General features: G+C 36.3%; 1 protein-coding gene across 1 annotated transcript in view; it reads left to right on the top strand.

The window, feature by feature from the left end:
• Positions 1 to 23119, top strand: part of LOC148947833 (uncharacterized) — a 262032-nt gene that overhangs the window by 79462 nt on the left and 159451 nt on the right. Inside the window, exons 3-4 of the mRNA XM_089095476.1 lie at positions 6589 to 6735; positions 13654 to 13770. Coding sequence (XP_088951602.1) covers positions 6589 to 6735; positions 13654 to 13770 — 264 coding nt within the window. The remainder of the gene's footprint in view (positions 1 to 6588; positions 6736 to 13653; positions 13771 to 23119) is intronic.

Here is a 23119-nt window from a genome sequence, read left to right as displayed (position 1 = left end):
ATCGTCTTTACTAATAATACTACCAAGGTAAGTGAAGATGTCCACCTGACAGAGGCGTCCCGAAGGGAGGGGGCGGGAAGGGGCGCGCTACTCCCCCCCCCCTCCAACATTTTTGGCATTCGGTAAAGTTTTCGCCAAAGGTAAAAAATTTGGCAAAAATTTTGCAAAATCGGTCAAAATTTAGCAAAATTTTTGATTTTTGCGGAAGATTCAGCATATTTCAGGTAGTGATTTGGTAAAATTAATGAAGATCGTCCCCCCCCCACCACCAATAAAATGAGCCTCGGAACGTCGCTGCCACCTAATCAATCTTTTCGTTACCCAACGTCACCTTTTCATCTTCACTTATTCCTAGCCTTAGTGATTTAGTCTTCTTAACATTAATTTTCAAACCTATTCTAGCACCCTGAAGTTGCAAAACCTCTAAAAGTTCATTCATTTTCCTCACACTTTCATCTAGGATGCCTAAACCATCTGCATAATCTAAGCCCGGGAGAGCTTTTCCTACCCGTTTGATTCCGTGGTCTCCCATTGCCTTTCCTTTGCTCCTTAAGACTAAGTCCATCGAAATGATCCATATAAAGGGGATAGAACACAACCCTGCTTAACTTCAGATTTAATACAAAACCAGCTGCTAACATCATTCCCTACATTAACCGCAGCAGTGTTATTCTCGTACATAGCATTAATCGCCTTATTGTATTTGTCTAGTATACCATACAAGGATAAGACGTTTGCTAAAGCTCTTCTATCAACAGAATCGAACGCTTGCTCATAATCCATAAAACTGAGGACCAAAGGTGTTTAGACAAGTCAGGCACTTCTCAATTATTAACTTAAGAGTGAAAATTTGGTCGACACATCCTCTACCTTTTCTAAAACCGCACTGTTCTTCTCTTAAAAACTTTGTCTACAGCATCTCTCAGTCTAAACTATATCATATTTCTGAAAAATTTGCTACCTGCAGAAATCAGACTAACGCCTCAATAATTACCACACTCGCTCTTAATCACCTTTCTTATAGAGTGGTTGAATTAGGGTTTCCTAAAATCGCTAGGTAACTCACCATAATCTTCAGTAACTTATGTCTAACCTCAGAGCCACCATATTTAAGGAGCTCACTTACCACACTATCAACACCTGGAGCCTTATTATTTTTTAATCCTTTCAGTACTGTCGCTAATTTTTCCTCACAAAACAAAACTTCCTTCACATCCAAGGTATCACAAACTTTTTCATTTTCCTCTATATCTTTTCGTGTAACTCTATCTTGGTTCAGCACATTCTCAAAATTCTCATCTCTTTTTAACCCTTTCCTTATCATTAATTGTGGCCCAATTCCTATCTTTAACTGGGACAGGTCTGGACTGACTACTCCCTCTTAATTTATTAAAATGGCAGGACAATTTTTCACTATTATGCCGTCTAGCTGCATTTTCCAGATCCTCAGGAATTTTATCCACGGCCTCCACTTCACACCTTCTTAGTTCATATTTTAATGCTTTCGCCACTTTCTTTACATTCCTTTTGTTTTCATATTTGTTATTTGTGTTTTTTTGTTTGTTTTATTATGTTTATGATCTGTTTTTTTCCTATGGTCCGATGGCTTTTTTGGAAATACATACATACATATGATCTGTCTCTCCGATAATTCTTTTTACAAGCCCCTTCTCCTCTCTATTAAACATAAAGGTTTTTCACTAATATTCCTAGCTGTAGTTCTAACTTTCTTCGCTAATACACCATCTGCAACTTCACAATTGTTTTTCTAAAATTATTTCAACCATCTTCAACATTGTCTAATTTTAAACTCTCAAGTTTAGTATTCAACTTTTCCTGGAAAGTTTCTCTCAAATTCTCATCCTGGAATCTACCAGCATCATAACTTCCCGGATGTAGTTACCCTTCCGAAATTTCAGCTTTATAACCCTAGACACTACTAGATTGTGATCTTTACTTTTAACATCAATAACAACACTCCTATACGCCCTAGTATCTTGTATTGGTCCTGCCAGTCTTTGGTTTACTATTACATAATCAATAAGGTTTGCTGTCTTACCATCACGTGAATACCATGTTAACTTATGGGCCATTTTATGACCAAACACCATATTGGTTATAACTAAATTGTTATACTTACAAAATTGCAAAAGTCTGTAGCTAGTAACGAATGTTCACCTAGCCCACACGTTGCTAACCTTGTGAGAAAGGGCAAATACGCGCTGCGATCTTTAACCACATTGTGTCGATTCGGGTTTTATATAAAGCAATTACTGCTCACGTACACGTCTTTTGTACGTCTTTTGCTTGAATACGCATGCCCATTTTGAAGACCACAAGTGCATAACATCAACTACCTCAGCGACGAAATTGAAACAGTGCAAAAAAAAGAGCCTTGAAAATCATCCTAGGAACTAAGTATGTCACTTACGAATCTGCCCTCGTAGTTCTGATGTGTAAGCTTGGACACTCCGTGCTTTTGAGTTATAAACACCGTTTCCTACTACCCCTCGCTGCTGCAGTTAACTGAAACACACGCCACAAGAACAAGCTTGAACCAGTGTACTGCAAAACTAATCGTTTCAGTAATTTATTCATTCCCTTTTTACTAGTGTGATAATTTGTGCTTAGTGCTGAAAGAAAAAAATAAATGAACGTGCATTGTCAGTTTAATATACATATGCTTATATTTATTCTTTAAAATCTTAATAATTTCTGATTTTTTAAAGTTATAAAAGTAGAAATATATAAAAAAGAAAATTCAGTAAAGTGTAGTTTATGTTCTAGCTTGAGAAGGCATAGGGGTTGTGAGCCCTAATCATGTTAATTTCTGCTCGTTTTGAGTTTGACTCTGTTATTATTTTGCTTATTTTTGGTTTAATGGAGTTTTTTACTTTTCCTTGAAAAATTTATGTTGTGGAATAACATCATTTTTTTTCAGGGAAACAGGTTTGGAAAGCTGATTGCCCTCCAATCACTTTTGACTCTTAAAAAGGGCACTAGAACTTTAATTTCCAATAAAATTAGCTCCTTTAAAATATCAATGATATTACTAGTTATGATTGAGCAGCGTTGCCTATGATATTGTTTATATTTCCTATTAATACCGGTATGGATATACTTTTTTTGTTTAATTGATTTTCCCCCTAAATGCTCCCTAAAAGTTTCAACTTATTGCCCTTAGTGTCATTAGTTACAGTAACCGCAGAAGTAGTATTTAAAGTATACACACAGTGTCTTCTGTCTAGCTCAAAATCCGCCACAACTTTGTCACCCTTTGGACAATCTACATGATCATAGTTCGTTTTGATTTAGTTCAACAACTGCCTAAATACTACTTGAAAGTTTGACCTTAATACCTTTAGCTTGTGTAGTAACAATAGTTGAGTTGCGGTAGTAGCATTAGTAGCAGTGTGCGCATATGACCTTTGGCTTTTTTTTAACGTCGCCTTAAAAACCCGATGTTCTAACAATACACAAATCAATTATTAAGATACGTTTTTTTGACAATCTAAATGAACATATTGTCTTTTGTTTGGTAGAATTTACCATCAATATTATCTCAAATTTTACTTTGATAGACTTAGCCTTAATAGTACTAGTATCGCAATAGCTGTGGTGGTAGTAGGAGAAGTAGTTGCAATGTTGATGTTGTATTAGTTGTCGTATTAACAGTAGTAGCAGCAGTATTAATAGCGGTAGTATCATGTACATCTTGCCTTTTGATCAGTTGAGCATCCCTTTCATGTTGCCCCGGAAGTTTCACCTTGGCACGGTAAGCCGTTCCAAAAATATTGCTGATTTGCGCTTTTTACCCCCTTTTGACGCCCTTTTCATCTTAATATTCCAAGCCTTACAAATTGTTGCAACTGAAGTAGTAGTTAGAGTAGTTTATTAGCAGTAGTAGTATTAATAAAATTAGCAGTTGTAGTGTTAGTAGTGACATGCATATATTACCTTTTTGTCAATTGATCTTCCCCTGTAAGTGTTCTATGAAAGTTCCAACTTAATACCCTCCATTCTTGAGATACGCCCTTTTAACATTCTGCATGTACATATTTTGTTTTTATTTAGTTCAAACTGCCCCTCAATATTCTGTCAAATTTTCAAATTCATGCGCGTAGCCTTAATTGTACTAGTATCATAGTAGGACTGGTAGTAGTAGGAACAGTAGTAGCAGTAATAGTGCATTACTATTAGTAGTAGTAACAGTAGTAGCAGCAGTATTTAAAGCAGTATTAGCAGGTACATTTTGCCTTTTGGTCAACCAAACACTCCACTCATGATGCCCCTGAAGTTTCCTCTTGATACGATAATCCGTTCTAAAAATTTTGCTGATACGCACATATCAGCAATCTGTATGCACATAATATGCTTTGCTTTAGTTCAACGTTTCCCCTCGGCGTTTCCTCAGATGTTTGTTTCAATATCCTCAGCCTTAGTAGTACCCGCTACAAAAGTAGTAGTTTTGGTGATAGTAGTGGTAGTAGTAGTAGTATTAGTTGTGGTAGCAGCAGAAGTAATGGTAGTGTGCAAATATTGCCCTTTTAGTCAATTGATCATCTCTCTTATCATTTCCTGAAAGTTCCAAATTAATATGCTCAGTCATTCCTGAGTTACGCCCTTTTGACAGCCCATATACATATAACATATCTTGATTTAGTTCAACACTTCCCTCAACATCATAGGCAGCGCAATCGCGCTGCATAAATAAAGAACGATGTTGGCACAGTGTATTATTTATTTTGTTTATTTATTTATCTTTTTTCTTTAGACCAGGGCACTTCGTATCGAAGGAGTTATCGTAGAAACTTCAAAAAGGGCTCATTCGATTGGAAATTGGAGTGAATGGTGCCCTTATTAATAGTCGAAAGTGATTGGAAGGCAACTAACACCCCTTCTACGCCCACCATTTCTCGAAACACATCCAAACAAAATTTTGAGATAGCCATTTTGTTCAGCGTAGTTGATTTCCAGATAGAAATTATGTTTTTGAGGAGGACACTCTCTCACAGCCCTCAGGGCAAGGGTTTTAAGTTGTGCCCTGGGGGCATATAAGGTTTTTATAGAAAGCGTTGTCGTCGAAACATCAAAAAAGGCTCATTCGACTGCAAATTCAAAGGGCTATTGGGCCTCTGTCACTTTTGACTCTTAAAGGGAACTAGAACTTCCAATTTCAGCCAAATGAGACTCCTCTAAAATTTATACAACCATCCCTTCCATGAAAACATTAAATGCCCCCGGGGCATAACCTACAACCCTTGTTTCAACCCAAAAAGCCGTGTTATGTGATCTTTGTACTATTTTGAACAAAATGGCTATCTCACAATTTCAATCAGATGCGTTTGGTGAAAAAATGGGTAGTCGGGGGGTTGGGCTAGTTGCCTTCCATCAATTTTTACTCTTGAAAGGGAACTAGAACTTGCAATTGCAGCCAAATGAGACGTCTCTAAAGTTTATACAACCATCCCTTCCATAAAAACCTTAAATTCCCCCGGGGCATAACCGACAACCCTTGTTTCAACCCTAAAAGCCTTGTTATATGATCTTTGTATTATTTTGAACAAAATGGCTATCTCACAATTTCAATCAATTGCGTTTGGTGGAAAAATGGGTTGTCAAGGGCTTGGGCTGATTGCCCTCCATCAATTTTGACTGTTGAAAGGGAACTAGAACTTCCAATTTCAACCAAATGAGACTCTTCTAAAATTTATACAACCATCCCTTCCATAAAACCTTAAATGCCCCCGGAGCATAACTTACAACCCTTGTTTCAACCCCAAAAGACTTGTTGTATGAGGTTTGGACTATTTTGAATAAAACTGCTATCTCAAAATTTCAATTGGATGCATTTCGGGACAAAACGACATGTTTGCGGGAGGGGGGTAGCTGCCCTCCGATCACTGTTACTATTAAAAAGGGCACTAGAACTTCTGATTACCAATCCAATGAGCCACCTCCGAAGTTTATACGACCACCCTTTCTATAGAAACTTTATATACCCCCAGGGCATAACTTACAACCCATGCCTTGAGGGCTGTGGGGGGGGGTCATCCTCAAAATAACATTTCTAGAACTTTCAACTACGCTGAAAAAAATGCTGTTTCAAAATTTTAATTGGATGTATTTGGGGAAATCATGGGCGTTGGAGGGCTGGTTACCCTCCAATCACTTTCGACTATTAAAAAGGACACTAGCCCTTTCAGTTTCGATCGAATTAGCCCTTTTTGAAGTTTCTGCAACAATTCTTTCTGTACGAAGTGCCCTGGTCTAAAACAAACAGACCAAAAAAAAAAAAATTTTGTGTCAACATCGTTCTTTATTTAGGCAGCGCTATTGCACTGCCTATGATGCTGTTTTTAGGCTAAGCACATTATTAGAAGTGTTTTTCTGTTTTTACTGTTGACAGCTTGAAAAGCAAAACTTCTCAGTCCACCAAGAAAATGAACACTATGGAATATATTCTCTCTTATGGAATATACTCTATATTCCATATATACTATCGAGTATATCCTCTATAAATTTCTATTGTTGATAGAAACATTCAAGTATTAGTTTTTATTTTTAAAAACACTATTTCGATTTCAGGTGAAACCAGTCATAGATTTTCGGAGAATTTCGGTGCAAGCTGGAAAAGGAGGTGATGGTGCCATCTCTCTTTTAAGACTTGGCATACATGACAAGGCTGGACCTGATGGGGCAGATGGTGGATCTGGAGGCCATGTCGTCTTCAGGGTTTGTTTAATATTTGTAATGTGTTTTTTTTTAGTCTTGTATTATTATAAACTTTATATTTTGTCACTTGACTTGACGCCGCAAATTCAACTTAGGTACTTCGCCCAAATAAACCCAATAAACTAACGATAACAGACAATTATCATTAAATTTTATCTGTTGTGTAGCACGATTTTTGTTAATGTATCAAAAGACCAGAGTAGTACTCTGTGTTGAACAAGGGTCTTAATAAGCTGTTTTAATTATACATTTCTGTTGATTAATTATATATCAAGGAGGCACACTTGTGCCTCTATAAAGAGGCGACCCACCACAATGTTAAGCGATTTCCTAGCGGTCGCAGAGAGACAGCGGTGATCGCATTTTGTAGCCCAAGCTCCAACTAAGAAACGTGCAAAATTTCACCCCCCTGCGACGTTATCTTCATGGGTAAAAGTGGGCCGGAAGATTCAACCCTCCAACCAAAGCCCCCCTTTAGCGTTGTCCGATTGGGTTGAAATTTCGAGGTTAAGCTTTCCTATGGCCCGGGAGCTTATCCTCGAAATTTCAGCTCAATCCGATCACTCCTTCCCTGTTTTCCAAAAACCAAATATAGCCACTTAAAGTTCATTTTTTTTTTATCAGCCACACCTACAGGCCACAGTTGGCAATGGATCCGGGTGAATGAGGACTCATTCAAAGCGAAATTCGACCTGTTAGGGCCTTTTGATATTTTCAGACGGAAACAATTATCCCCCGAATTTTACTTTTACCAAAAATCTCGTTTTCCTGTTAGAGCCCATGTTACTTTTTCCCACCACAGCCCCCATTTACTGTTGTCTTATTGGGCTGAAATCTAGAGGATTAGCTTTTCTGAGGCCTGGAAGCTTATCATCTAAATTTCAGCTCAATCCGGTCACTCCTTCCCTGTTTTCCGAAAACCAAATATCAAATTTTGTGGGGATTTGCTTGCATCAAAAATACATTACACAAAATAAAAATAATGCAATGTCTCTGTGGTACAGTGGTCGCTATTCCTGACTGTCAGACGGAAGATCCGAGTTCGATTCTCCGTCAGAGAAATTTTTTTATATATTGAATTTAAAGTTTAAAAAGAAACTCAGTTTCTTTTTTAAATCCAATCTATTAAATCCTTCGGCTCAACAGGCGTCTCCAGAAAAATATCACAGTCGGCCTTCAGGTTACAGGTAAGTCTCCACTGCTTTGATAACATGGGGCCTGGGGCGGCTGATAAAAATCTTACTGTGCATTTGATTTGAGTATTCAGGGATTAAAAGCATTAACACAAGAATCTTCAAAAGCGGGGGGTTTGGGAGGCGGCACCCTCCATCTTTAACTCCTCAAAAAATCAGCTAACAATTAGACAAGCAATATTAATTTATAAACTGTACAAAAACGTGCAGAAATTATTTGAAAAAAACTACGTTTTCTAAAGAGTTAAATAGGATGAGTCACAAGTTCGAACCTTACACCGTACAGGGATTAGGAGGTGCAGTTGGGGGGGCTGCCGCCCCCCAAACCCCCACTTCCGTATATGAAAGGGGATGTGCCCTCTTCAATGCCTCGCTCTTTACGCTAAAGTTTTTATTGTTTAAAAAAAGAGTTGTGAGAAAGTCAAACTTTAGCTTAAAGAGCGAGGTGTTGAGGAGGGCACAGCCCCTTTCATATACGGAAGCGGGGGTTTGGGGGCGGCAGCCCCCAACTGCACCTCCTAATCCCTGTACGTTTCAAGGTTCGAACTTGTGACTCAGCCTCTTTAACTCTTTAGAAAACGTAGTTTTTTCAAATAATTTAATTATATAGTCGAATATTCTGCGCAAAAATATGCGTTGGGAATGGTGATTATCATGTCAGATATGTATTATCTATTCCTTAGTGTAATTGTCGGCGATTTATACATTTGTATTTACAGAAAAAAATAGGGCTTTATTAAAAATAATAGAGCTCTGTTTGGGTTTTGATCTTTCCTAACAAGATATTATAGAAATTAGCGTTTTCACGGACATCAGGTTTTGAAACATTTACATTTAAGGATTTTAACCATGTCTCCAACCTACAGGAGCAATGTTAGGCCAAGACCTACGCGCTAATTTCTTGGAAAATCCAAAAACTTCGCTGAGTTTTTTAATTAGTAAAACCTAATTCTGCGAAAATATAAAATTTATAGGTAAATGTAACCGTGAATGTCCGAAATCTGGTCAATGTTGACATTCATCGGTGAATGTCCGAAATTCATTTTTCTCTGCTTGGATTCAAGCTTTGCGATTCAGCTTTTTCGGTCTTATGCAAGCTATGATGGTAAAAACTAAAGTTAAGTTAGGTTAGATTAGATTAAGTTTGGTTATAAATGTCAGAAACGGGTTAAAAACCTAACCCAGCGTAACCAAACCGAATCTAGCCTAACCTGTCATCATCAAACCCTGAATTAAACTGAAAAAGTTGACTGGCAACGCCACAGAATAACTATATATGAACAGTAGCGAAAAGTTTGTTCAAAAATGACACACATCATAGCGCGCTGACTTGGAGCTCCCAGTACGTCACAGCAATAGTTTCAGTTGCTTCACATATGTAAGATCACAGATCACACATATGTAAAATTAAGATAACAGCATCTGTAATACGCTAAACATTTGTAATTGTGCGTGCGCGGAAAGGCGGAGTCATGAAGGAAGGTCTAACTCTATACTGATATGTGTCAAAAATCTCTAATAGAGAGTATAGGACTCTTCGCTGCTGTTCATATATATTTATACTGTGGGCAACGCTGACTAAATCCAATGAGAAAAAAAAAACTATTTCTGACATTCACCAGTGAATGTCTACATTCACCAGTGAATGTCTACATTCACCAGTGAATGTCTACATTCACCTAATTCGGATTTTCACAGGGACATAAACATAACTTTTTGTGAAATCTTTGGGTGTAAAATATAAAAAAATTAGATTTTAAAGCAGCATTAGATTGACAAAGGTAATGTCATAAGTGAGTGGAATGTAAAAGAAATAACAAAGTAACTTTTCTTTTTTCTTATGTTAAATTGACAAGTTTTTAAAATTCAAAAAGCAAAAACAGTTCTAAAGCACAGAGAAACACAGAGAGTTTAAAACACAAGTTTGGAACACAGAGAGTTCAAAACGCCTTTAATATTTTATAAGAACAGACTAAAAGCTACAAATACTTTTATGTATTTAATTTCAAATAAAATATTCCCTCTATAAATTAAAAAGAATCGAGGATAACTTTTTTGTCTACTTCATGGCTTCAGTTCATTAACCAAATTAAGTCCCTCCGCTTTTCCCAACTTATACAGAAATTATATTAAAAAAATGAATAAGTTGAAGAAAATTATGGAATTTAGTTTCAGTTTTTATTCATTTTATACAGTTACAAAATACTGGCATAGAAATTCTTAATATTCATTTTCTTTCTTTTCTATCATTAATTTAAAAATTTTCGAAAAAGAAGTTTTTAAAGAAAAGTAAAGAGCCATTTTAAACTTAAGATCAGCAGAAATAGACTCTCATAAAATACTTCAAACTCAAAATGACCAGAAATTATAATTAAAGAATAAATGGAACCCAAAACGAACAGAAATTAAATAAATAGTCATAGCAAAAAACATACAACAGGTACTAATATAAATGAATAAATAAGTCTTAAAACGAATAAAACTTAATTTGAATATGCAAGTCAAACTTAAAACAAACAAGTATCACTACAAACAAGAGTTTGGCTACTGCCCCTTTCCCTACCTGTAAAATTTTAAAGGCTACTGTGTCATTTGCGTTTTACTGAAAATTATGTATATCAACAGTCCTTGGAAAGAACTAATAAAATCAAATGGAATATTTGACATATAATTATATTAATTGCGGAAAGCTGAGCACTTCAAGATTTTATTTCAATCTATTTTTTTATTTTTTTTTAATGTCGTAAGTACGAAGGAAAATATTTTAAGCATAATTTGTTTTCGAATTGTATTTAATTCGGCATGGTATCCCCAGAAGCCTAGCTATTAGAAGTTACGACTATTTCGAATAAAATCCCTTTTTAATATCTCTATCAATGTTAAGCAGAAAATCTAAAAGGGCAAGAAGGGGGAGGGTTGCCTGTCCTTCTGTTCCTTTTTCATCATGTCTTCAAAGTTTCAACTTAACACCCTGAGCCGTTCCTTAGATATTCCTGTTGTGTCCTTTTGAAAGCCTTCCTGCATTTTGAAAGCCCTAAAGCATAGAGTGCCTTAATTTTGTTCGTTATCCCCCTCAACATGTTCTAAAAGTTTACCTTAATATTTTTAGCCTTTTGGAGACTCAGAATCAAACCTGCCACCTTTACCCAATGGCCAACCTTGTATATAAACAATCGGCAACTTAAATAACTTACAACACGTGCCCCAGGGGCTGCGGGGGTTAATTCATCCCCGGAGGTATAGTTATTAGACTTTATCAGACTAGTTTGAACAAGGTGGCTATTCAAAAATTTTGATCAGATATCTTTGGAGGGAGGGCACCTAAAAAAATGGGAGGGGGACTTGTTGCCCTCTAAACAGTTTTTAACATCTTCCTCAACATGCTCTGAAAGTTTAGCTACTAGACCTTTTGATTGTTTTGAATTAATTCGCTTTTTCGAAGTTTTGATCAACGATAAAGGGAGGGACCATGTAAAAAGGGCAAGGGGGCTTGTTACCCTCCGATCTCTTCAACATCCCCTAAAATCTTCGACTTAATAGTCTCAGCCGTTCCTTATATATCGATCATATGCTCCTCTGACAATTAGCGCGCACAGTGCGTTTTATTGTGTTCCACATCCCTCTCCAAAGCTGTTGGCAGTTATGTCACCCCCATAGGCATAGCTACTTGAGTTTTTGACTAATTCAAACAAGATGTCTGTATCATAATTTTGATTCAATGCTTTTGTAGGGATTGCAATTAAAAAGGCATGGGAGGATGTTGGTGGCCCTCCAATGACTTTTCAACATCCTCCCAACATGCCCTAAAAGTTTCAACTCAATACCCTCAGCCGCTATTAAAATGTTGTAGATCTTCCTTTTTGATGTACTTGGTGCATTTTGATTTAGTATAACATAACACTTAATATTCTCTAAGGTTACACCTTAATGCCCCTAGCCTTTTCGGTTACACCCAAAATCAAATATTCCCCTTTTTCTAATGACTAATCCTACATGTAAACAATGGGCAAATTGCATAATTTACAATCCTTGCTCCAGGGCTGTGGGGCACGGCATTCCTGGAAGCATAGCTATTAGACCTTTTGACTAGTTTGAACAAAAACACAATTCCAAAATTTCAATGAGTTTGGAGTAGTGAGGGCACCTTAAAAGAGCAGGGGGTCTGGTTACCCTAAAATCTCTTATCAACATCTCCTCAACATACTTAGAAATTTTCATCTTAGTACCCTCAGTCGTTCTTTAGATATTATTGATATTCCCTTTTCACAACCAGCAAGCACATAGTGTTTTGATTGTGTTCGGCTTCCCTCTCAACATTTCATTAAATTTTTGCCTTAATACTCTAAGTCTTTTTGGAGACCGAGGATCAAACATGTCCTCTTTTCCAGTAAAAATCCTTATATATTAACAATAGGCAAATTGCATGATTTACAGTCCTGTCCCGGAGGCTGGGAGAGGTTCGTCAACCCTGGAGGCATAGTTATTTGTTCTTTGAACCATTTTTAACAAAGTGGCTATATCAAAATTTTGATCTAATGTATTTGTGGAAAGAAGGGCGTGGGAGGGCTGGTTGTCCTTTGATCACTTTTGACTCTTATCAAGGGCACTAAAATTTTTGATTTCCAATCAAAGTCAATACGACGACCCCTCCCATAAAACCTTATATGTTAATAATAAGCCACTTGCATAACTTACCAGCCCTTAAACTGGGGTTGGGGGGGAGTGTCAACCCCGGAAGCATATTTATTTGCTCTTTTGACTATTTTGAACAAAATGGCTATCTCAAGGTTTTGACCGGATGCATTTGGGGGAAGAGAGCGTGGGGGGGGGGTGAGGCTTTGATCACTTTGAACTCTCAAAAAAGGAACTGGAACTTTCGATTTCCAAATCGAAGGAGCCCCCTCCGAAGTTTTTTATTACCACCCCTTCCATAAAAACTTTATTTGTTAACAATGGACATCTAACATAACTTATAGCCCTAGCCCCGAGGGCTGGAGGGCTTATCAAACCTGAAACCATATTATTCGACCTTTAGACTATTTTCAACATTTTTATCGGAAAAATCTTTAGCCATCTCAAAATTTTTATCGGAAACATTTGGGGAAAAGGGTGTTGGAGCAAGGACCAGTGGCGGATCCAGGGGGGCGAGGGGGGCACCCCCCTAACGTAGTATATAGTAGTGTAATTTACTTAGTTAACCCAAGTTTGCGTTAATTAAACTTGCTCCTAACGCAAGTTAATAGGATCAACCTATTCTGCCCTCCTCCTAAAATTTTTTTAATCGAATCAACCTATTTTGCCCCCCTCCTAAAAAATCCTGGATCCGCCCCTGACAAGGACTGGTTGCCCTCTGATCACTTTTGACTCTTAGAAAGGGAACTACAGCCTCCGATTTCCAACTAAATGAGCCCCTCCGAAATTTATCTGACCACCCATTCCATATTAAGTGGCTCTGGGAAAAAATAACTAAATAATGATAAAACATTGAAGCCTTATGGCCTTTACTATGGGCAACGCTATAGCGTTGCCTCTGTTAAGTGACTGAAATCTCATTTCTAGTAAATGTACTGTAAAAAAAAATCCAAGGTAAAAGACAGATCTGAAGAGATTTTTTGTTTGGGGTAATGTCTTTCTTCAGGAGTAAATTATATTATATTCAGAACTCCTTGACATTAACAATATGGATGACAAATGTTGCTTAGCATGTATTTTTCCTCCTTTTTAGGCGAGGAGTAATGTTCGAAGCTTAAGTAATTTGAACACAGTTATTCGGGCCCCAAATGGTAAAAATGGAAGTAATCGTGATTGCATTGGAAAAAATGGTGACCACTTGTTTGTTGATGTAAGTTATTTTGTATTTATTTTGTAAATCGTCCCTGTCACGGTTAAATGTCGCATCGGACATATGCAAACTTGTAAAATAATTGCCTAGAACTATGCTAAGCTTTTTTCAAACAGAGGATCAGATAGGCTATTCATACTTAGTGACACTGTGATCCTCTCGATCTATATTATCCTGCTGATCGAGTGCTGTTTAGCAAACTTTTTTGGCAATTGAATTTTCTCATGTTCTTTACATGAACTGTTCAAAGACCAATTGGCTAAGTCCATAAATCATAGAGCGGAAAGAATTTTAAGCAAAGCTTTTTAGCATTTTTAGCATTGATTTTAAGAAAAATTTCAAGGACTTTTGGTGTTAGCTTATAAGTCTGTGTTAATATCTTATATTTCTTAATTTATAAACTAAGTCCGATATATTGAATGGTTTGATCTTCAAATGATCGTCTTTTAATATAACAACCTACGATTATGGCGTCATTCATCAATCTTGTGCATGAAAATCGCAGTTTTTCATAAAAACTGATTATATTTATAAAAAAAAATATTTACAAAAGGTATTAACCATAGAAATTTTTCTTTAAACTGAGCCTAAACAGCTCTCTAACATGTTCCAGTGCCCCACTATCTGAGTGGAACAGAAGGAGAAAAAAAAAGATGCCGTTTATGTAGATATCGTAGTTCAAGCCAATTTTATTGTTTTTCAAGCCAATAGATTTTCCTCGTTATTCAAGCCAAGGGACGGTAAGTTTCCTATATGGAGGATTCGAACAAGGCGGTTCTGATAGTTCAGTTCTTCTTTTGATTGGTCACTATTTTCAGGAGTTATGGGCTATTGTATTTGTCAGTATTGGACGAGATCGTCTCTTACTAGGTGGCTAGCTACCTCTGCATTCCGGATTAAGCCTGAATAAGGGTGCTACGGTTTGATACTTCCCTTCTTGCTGCAGAAACATGTTTCTAACATTTATTTAAAAGCTTCATTTGACTTTACTAATTTGGTTTGTATTTAATAAAATTGTTCACAATGATAAAAAGTCTTAAATGGATTTTATGGATTCCGTTAAGATGGACCATAAAAGTCAAATTTCTCCCAAAATTATATTTAGTGTTCGTAGCCCAACATATTTTTTTTTCTTTGGGTTCCGGAAAATTCTTACTTTTACAGAATATCCTTGTATGTAAATGCAGTGAAAAATCAGTCAAGTTTATTAACGGTTCACGCAATTAGCAGATGAAACAGATGAGCGAGCAACGGTTCGCTACGGATCAATATAGATTATAATTCTATATTGTGTTTGTTGTTTTTAACTGTTTTTGTAACTATTTCTTTTATCCGCGAAGTGAATGAAAACCAAAAGTTACAAAAAGAGGCAACGCTATAGAGGTCCCTATAGTAAAGGCCATACGGCTCCAATGTTTTATTATTATTATTCTTCTTTTTTTTCCCAGAGGCACTTCATATGGAAGGGGTCGTCTTAGAAACTTCAAAGGGGGCTCATTCGATTGGAAATCGAGAGTTCTAGTGCCCTTTTTAATAGTCGAAAGTGATTAGAGGTTAGCAACTAGCCATTTTGTTCAACGTAGTCGATTTCCAGATAGAAAATATGTTTTTGAGGAGGACACTCCCCCACAACCCTCAGGGCAAGGGTTTTAAGTTATGCCCTGGGGGTATATAAGGTTTTTATTGAAGACGTTGTCGTAAAAACTTCAAAACAGGGTCATTCCATTGGAAATTCAATGGGCTAGTGCCCTTTTTAACGATCGAAAGTGATTGGAGGGCAACTAGCCCCCCCCCCACGCCCATCATTCCCCCAAACACATACAATCAAAATTTTGAGATAGCCATTTTGTTCAGCGTAGTTGATTTCTAGATAGAAAATATGTTTTTTGAGGAGGACATTCCCCTACAACCCTCAGGGCAAGGGTTTTAAGTTATGCCCTGGGGGCATATAAGGTTTTTAATAGAAGGTGTTGTCGTAGAAACTTCAAAAAAGGCTCATTCGATTGGAAATTCAAAGGGCTAGTGCCCTTTTCAATAGTCGAGAGTGATTGGAGGGCAACTAACCCCCCCCCCCTCCCACGCCCTTCATTCCCCCAAATACATCCAATCAAAATTTTTAGATAGCCATTTTGTTCAGCGTAGTAAATTTCAATATAGAAAATATGTTTTTGAGGAGGACACTCCCCCACAACCCTCAGGGCAAGGGTTTTAAGTTATGCCCTGGGGGCATAAAAGGTTTTTATAGAAGGCGTTGTCGTATAAACTTCAACACAGGCTCATTGGATTGGAAATTCAAAGTGCTAGTGCCCTTTTTAATAGTCGAAAGTGATTGGAGGGCAACAAGTCTCCCCCCCTCCCCCACGCCCATCATTTCCCCTAACACATCCAATCAAAATTTTGAGATGGCCATTTTGTTCAGCGAGTTGATTTCCAGATAACAAATATGTTTTTGAGGAGGACACTCCCCCACAACCCTCATGGCAAGGGTTTTTAGTTATGCGCTGGGGGTATATAAGGTTTCAATAGAAAGCGTTGTTGTAGAAACTTCAAACCAGCCTCATTCGAGAGGAAATTCAAAGGGATAGTGCCCTTTTTAATAGTCGAAAGTGATTGGAAGGAAACTATCCTCTCAAGCCTACAATTCCCCCAAATACACCCAATCACAATTTTGAGAAAAGCCATTTTGTTCAACGTAGTTGACTTCAAGATATAAAATAAGTTTTTGAGGTTACTCTACCGCAACCCTCCAGGCAATGGTTTTAAGTTAGACCCCGGGGACATGTAAGGTTTTATAGAAGGCGTTGTCGTACAAACTTCGAAAAAGACTCATTCGATTCGAAATTCAAAGGGTTAGTGCCCTTTTTAATAGTCAAAAGTGATTTCAGGGCAAGTAACTCCCCTCTCACGCCCAACTTTTCCTCAGTTTTGTTACTTCGATGAATATTTGCTTCTTTTTTTTTAATTTGATTTTGAAATATAGAATTTTTAAAAACTTGAAATTTTGTGCAATAAAAAACGAACGAAAATTAATTAAAAACTTTCCGAAAAATAAGTTTTTCAAAGAAAAGTAAAGACCATTTTAAACTTAAGCTCTGCAAATACAAATACCTTTTAAAATTCAAACTCAAAACGGCCAGAAACTACTATTAAAGAATAAATGAAACCCAAAACGAACAGAAATTAAATAAAAAATCATAGCAAAAACGTACAACAAGTAATAATATAAATGAATAAATAGATCTTAAAATGAATAATGCTTAGATTGAATATGAATATCAAGCTTAAAACGAAAAAAAATATTTTTGCTATTGAAGTATAAATGAAACTTAAAACGAGTAGAAATTAATTAAACAATCAATGCAAACAAACATACAATAGATATTAATGTAAATTAATAAATAAATCTTAAAACGAGTGAAACTTAAATTGAATATGCAAAACAAGCTTGAAAAGAACCAAAATCACCACAAACAAGAGTTTGGGTATGACCTCCTTCTCTCGCTGTAAAAGTCTAAGCCTACAGCGTCATTGCCGCTTTACTGAAAACTATATGCGTCTTGAACAGTCTTGGAAAGTATAAACAACATCAAATTGAATATTTGATGTATAATGATATTAATTGTTGAAAGATCCATCAGTTCAAGGATTTATTTCACTGTAATTGTATTTTTATTTTCAATACTGTAAGAACTGGAAAAGAAAATATTTGTAATATAATCCGTTTTCAGTTAGGCGCCAATGACACAGTAGACTTTTGGTTTTTATTTACAGTTAGGGAAGGAGGCAGTATCCAAACACTTGTTTTTAGGGAAACTATATTCGTCTTTAACAACTTTAAAAAGAGCTAATAAATTAAACTGAATATTTGATGTATAATGATATTAATTGCTGAAAGCTCATCAGTTCAAAATGTTACTATAATTTTAATGTTTATTTTCAATATTAAGTACAAAAGAAAATATTTGTCATAAAATTGGTTTTCAGTAAAGCGCCAATGACGCAGTAGGTTTTAGACTTTTAGACTTTTAGAGAATTTTTATTTATGTGAGAAGGTGATATAAGACAGCGACCTGGCTCTCAGCAGGGCCGTACCCGGACGGGGGGTAGGCTGTTTGAACCCCCTCCCCCCCCCCCCCGAAATGTTTGTCTGATACGTAAAAACGTAACCAAAATGGATATAAACAAATTTTGTATGTGTTTTTGAGTTTTTTTGTGTAACCTCCCCCCCCCCGATTTATTTTTAGTAAAACCCCCTCCGAAAAAAAATCCTGGGTACGGCCTTGCTCTCAAGATTTATATCACAGAGGGGAACACAAACACATATGAAGAGTTTCGGCAGTTTTATCGGTCTAATGAAATGTGGATATATACTTCCGTTCGCTTTTCCATACAGTCAGCTAAACAAGGTGACTAGATTCCACGCTATACTGCATCAAAGGAAAAAAAAAGAGATAAAAACCCGGTTAAAATTTTGTTTTCTTTGGCTTTACTGATGGCTATTCGGTTTATAAATGGAAATTATACAAATTACAACATGACATGCCTTTGGTATGTTTGCTGAGTATATAACTTAAACAGGTCAAAGTCATGCCACTTAATCCTTGACATAAAAAGTTAAATGTAGACATCAAAATGACGTCATGTATAAAGAGGAAACGGGGGCAGATAATTACCAGGAGACCTTGTCAGATATCAAGCTTCTTGCTTAAATGGTATTGGTCCTTTAAGCTAGACCAATACTAACTATAAAAAAAACAGTAAAGTAAACGATTCAAATCCATCTGCATCTGTGGGTTTGACCTTAGCTTGATAATACGGGACCCAGAGATCGAATATTGCTGTAGCAACACATTGCAGGGCCGACGCAGGGACCTTAGTAGTCGAGAAGTGTCGTTAATGCAACTACTTAGTACTACTTACAAATTATAAAAAAGTTGCATTTTACTTTACACGTTACACACTTCAAATATGACTTCTTGACTTCATGTATGTCAGAGGAAGGTATAAAATGTAATGGACACTTCAATACTTGTCATACGTTTACAGTATCGTTGTTGCAGCGATAACTGCAACCTAGTAAACGACCCATAGTAACCAACAAATTTTAGTAAAAAAACATTTTAGTAACCAATAGTAATCACAAATCTAAAAACGTATTAAAAAAACGCCAAGTGAAAAAAAATGCCATTTGTAGCCGATTTAGAAATGGTTACTAATATTTCAATTAGTGAAAACAAGTTTATTGGAATTTCAAAAATACCCTGAGACCCCTTGGAAATGGTATCAACTCGAATTTAGCTAGCTGCATATCACTCGTAATATTTATACATCGGTACTATGAACCCTCAAGGATCATATGCTGATAATTCTTTGAACATATCTGCAGAAAATATAAAAGTAGCTAACAAGCCAGAAATGAAAAAAATCCAGCCTGTAATGAGGAAAAAAGACTTTTGGTTCCGAGTCGGTAGTAAAGGCTTTTCAAAGATGCATGTATATACAGACGTAGGTAAGGCGAGTAGCAAATTGGTTGATAAGCAAGAAGAATGGAAACACAAGCCAATTTTGACAGGGAGAGAATATATATCCCGAGGAAGAAATAACTCATATGATAGGCCTTGGCAAGAAGAGTTAACAAAAGGTGGTGAGTACAGTGGGGAAGAAGTTGTCACATATGAAAGGGCTTTAATGCGACATAGGGCAGCCCAAGAAAGGAAAAGAAGGGTAGCTCACCTGACTGAAATAGAACCGATCTTTTTGGACAAGAATAAAAAAGTCTTTATTTTTCAAAGGTCACCTCCTTTTACTCCTCAACTCGCAGTAGAAAAAATTAACAGCGAAAGTGAGATTTCGTGTTGGTCTTTGAAGAAATACCAGGATTACTTCACCATTGGTTCAAGTTGTTGGTCAAGCAACAGGTCCCTATGTTCCAAATGATATAAACGGTTCTTTTGGCTCAATTTCTATGGCAATACGTTAAGGACCAAAGAATATTGTTCCTACTTTGAATATTCCTGTGTTTAGTCAAAACTAAAGAAAACTGACCCATTTCTATGGAGGCTTGAATTATGCAGGCTTTTTTTCACAGTCCAAGAAAAGGAAAAAACCTTTGTGTTATCGTGGTTAGAATCTAGTCGAACCGCTGGGAATCAGGCATCAGAGTCACTGAAATATGACATCATATCTCACAGAGGAACAGTTTTTCAAAAGATACGCGAGTTATATTATCTTGTTAAAAAAGTCCTGTGGAAGCGTAGTGGGTTTAATATTTGCTTGGTAATAGGGTACTCAGAGATCGAACCCAGCTGTGGGAACACACTGCAAGGCCGAAGTTAGGACCTTCAAGAAGCGTCTTTAATTCTGTGCAATGTCTTGTCAAACGATACCTTTATTACATCGTCTGGTATTTGGAGTTGCAGTTTTGCCAGAAATTTTATCATATTTAATATTATATTTTGTTACTTGAAAAACCCCAGATTTGGCAATTTTTTATCAATTGAGCCCTTAAACATCTCTCTATGGTGATTCAGTGCCTCGGTAGTGGTGACAGAAAAAAAAAGAGAATAAAACAAAGGAGATGCATCGCTGATTCCCATGCGAAATTAGCATTTTCCTTGTTGCTCATAATGAGGGACTTTGATTCTTCTAAATGGTTTTTCTGGCTATTGAGATTCCAGTTGTGCAGTTTTCCTTTGGATCTGACTCAATTTCTTGTGGAGTTTCTGGTTGTTTTTCGAAAGTCCTATAAATTTGTTTCTGCAGTAGAAATTTTATCATTAAGATTAATTGAAAATATAGCTACCATTCCTTAATCAGCTTTAAATGGTGATTCTTTCTCAGTTGACAATTTTTTTTCAAAGTGTTTTTTCAAATTTTTGGTTATTCTTTACTAGGTTGTAGCAAATGGTAAAACCGTGATTAGAAAGATAGCCCACGCCAAGAAGATCAACTTGTGAAACAAAAGAGATTAAATTTTATTTTCAACACTGATCAATCCTCTTTGAAAAGCTGATGAATGTATTGCACGAGTTTTATTGATAAAAAATCTACTACTGAAATAGACCACTTTGAAAACTTCACTGGGCTGACAACTTCTTTGTTATTTTGCTCACCAGGAAAGAATGGATAATGCTTCTGCTAAAAAAAAAAATCTAAGTCTTATCTTTAATCGAGCAATAATTGTGTATATATATTTTTGTTCTCAAAAACGCCTCGATGATTTTTGTTTAAACTTGACACGCTAACATTTTCTGGCCTGAAAAAACGGTCTAGATACGCACGACTCTTGGAAATTTTGTTGTTTTTTTTCCAGAGGTGATTATACTGACCCTATGATCTTACGGTATAACATCAAGGGAAATTCCCTTTAACAATAGTGGTTCATTATTTACAGGGCTTTGAATTTATAGCAATGGCTAATTTCTTTAAATCAGGATAGCTTTGGAGAAATCAAAGATAATTTTTTCTTTCAATCGATCGTTCTGAAATAAACTTATAAAGTGTCAATCAACTTCAGGAAAAAGAAACAGAAAGAAAAATTGTTATCTTTGTAATCAGTTTTGGTAATGATGATATATAATTAATCTCAATCCCAAGAACACTTTGCAGACATGTGACATCAAGCCCCACAATGAATCTTAAACGAAAAAAAAACTATAAAAAAAAGATTTTTGATACCTACATTTTCCAAGGACACAGTTCGATTCGATCCCCATCCGCTTGGACTCAAGGGGCCATCACTTTCTGAGGTCTTAAAATGTTAGCAAAATAAAGATCAGTATAGCGAAAGCAAGTCAGTGAAGGCTAGTCTGCCTTAACAAAAGACGACCCGACTCAATAGTAACTGAAACTCTAAAAAACCGAATTTTGATACCAATAGATACATCAAAAGAATTCGATTGTTGTGCTGATTTTAAAAATATAAGCTTCATCAAGTTTAGTCTTACCCTTCAAAAGTTACAAGCCTAAGAAAATTTACCTTGTTTTCGAAAAAAGGGGTAAACACCCCCTAAAAGTCATACAATCTCAATGAAAATTGCACCATCAAATTCAGCGTATCAGAAAACCTTTTTGTAGAGTTTTCAAGCTCCTATCTGCAAAAATGTGGAATTTGGTGTTTTTTGCCAGAAGAAAGATGCGTGTTTATTTGTTGTTTTTTTTTTCTTTATTTTCCCCAGGGGTGGTCATATCGAACCGGTGGTCCTAGAATGTCGGGAGAAAGCTCATTCGAACTAAAATTAAAAGTTCTAGTGCCGTTTTTAAACGGCATTAAATTTAACAATTGCATTTAAGATTTGGTTTCGATGCATTTTGGTTAACAATTGCATTTTCGATGATATTTGGTTATGAACATAACCAATGTTATCTGAGGTAACGTCATAATGCAATGTTTTTCTATTCACGTCATAGTTTTACTAAAACTATGACCATCAGGATATTTTATATAATCCCTTACTATGGGCTATACTTAATACTTCCTTTCTACTACAGTGTTATAGAAAAAAACAGTTTTTCGTAAGAAATTGATCCTTGTAATGATGTATTCCTTATATTATTATCTTGTCGAAAAGTAAGCGTGTATAAATATTGCATCACTTATTGCGTCATATATGGTTGTAACCTATACAATTATAACGTCATTCTTCGTCATTTTTTGTCAAAATTGGTTCTATTTTAAAAACTGTATTATTTTTAATTACAAAACGCACTAGCTGTAGCAATTTTCTTAAAGATGAGCCTTCATACAGCTCTCTATGACTTTCCAGTGCCCAGCTAGCCGAGGAGAACAAAAACAGAAAGAAAAAATGATGCCGTATATGCAGAACATTGTGGTTGCAGTAACTTTTCTTGATTTTCAAGCTAATATATTTTCCATGTTGTTCAAGCCAAGGGACGGTAAGTTTCCTGTAAAGGGGTTTCCAACGAAGTGGTTCTGTTAGTGTACTTCTTGTTTTGATTTGACTCTTTTTTTAGGAGTTATGGGTTATTTTAGTTTTTACTATGTGGCGTGATCGTCTCTTACTAGGTTGCTAGCTACCGCTGCAACTCGGATTTCTGATTAAAGAAAAATAACAAATTTGTAGAAGAATTACTGTCTATAATGCAATGTGATGACGTAGTGGATAAATCTGCACATCTTGTTCGAATGTTGGCAGGTTCAATCCCACCTGTCGCAAAGAAAACTAATACTTTAAAAATATATACCGTATATTCATGTAATATCCTGATTGCAGCTACTTTTCATGATTTTCAAGCCAAATATTCCCCTTGTTGTTCAAGCCAAGGGACGGTAAGTTTCCTATATAGGGGTTTCGGACAAGGCGGCTCTAATAGTGTACTTCTTGTTTTG

Source organism: Artemia sp. Qi Xiang Cuo, chromosome 10, assembly GCF_049724085.1.
Source record: "Artemia sp. Qi Xiang Cuo chromosome 10, ASM4972408v1, whole genome shotgun sequence".
In the NCBI taxonomy this organism is placed as follows: Eukaryota; Metazoa; Arthropoda; class Branchiopoda; order Anostraca; family Artemiidae; genus Artemia; species Artemia sp. Qi Xiang Cuo.
Note: the sequence above shows the minus strand (reverse complement) of the source record. Positions and strands in the feature narration are given on the sequence as shown.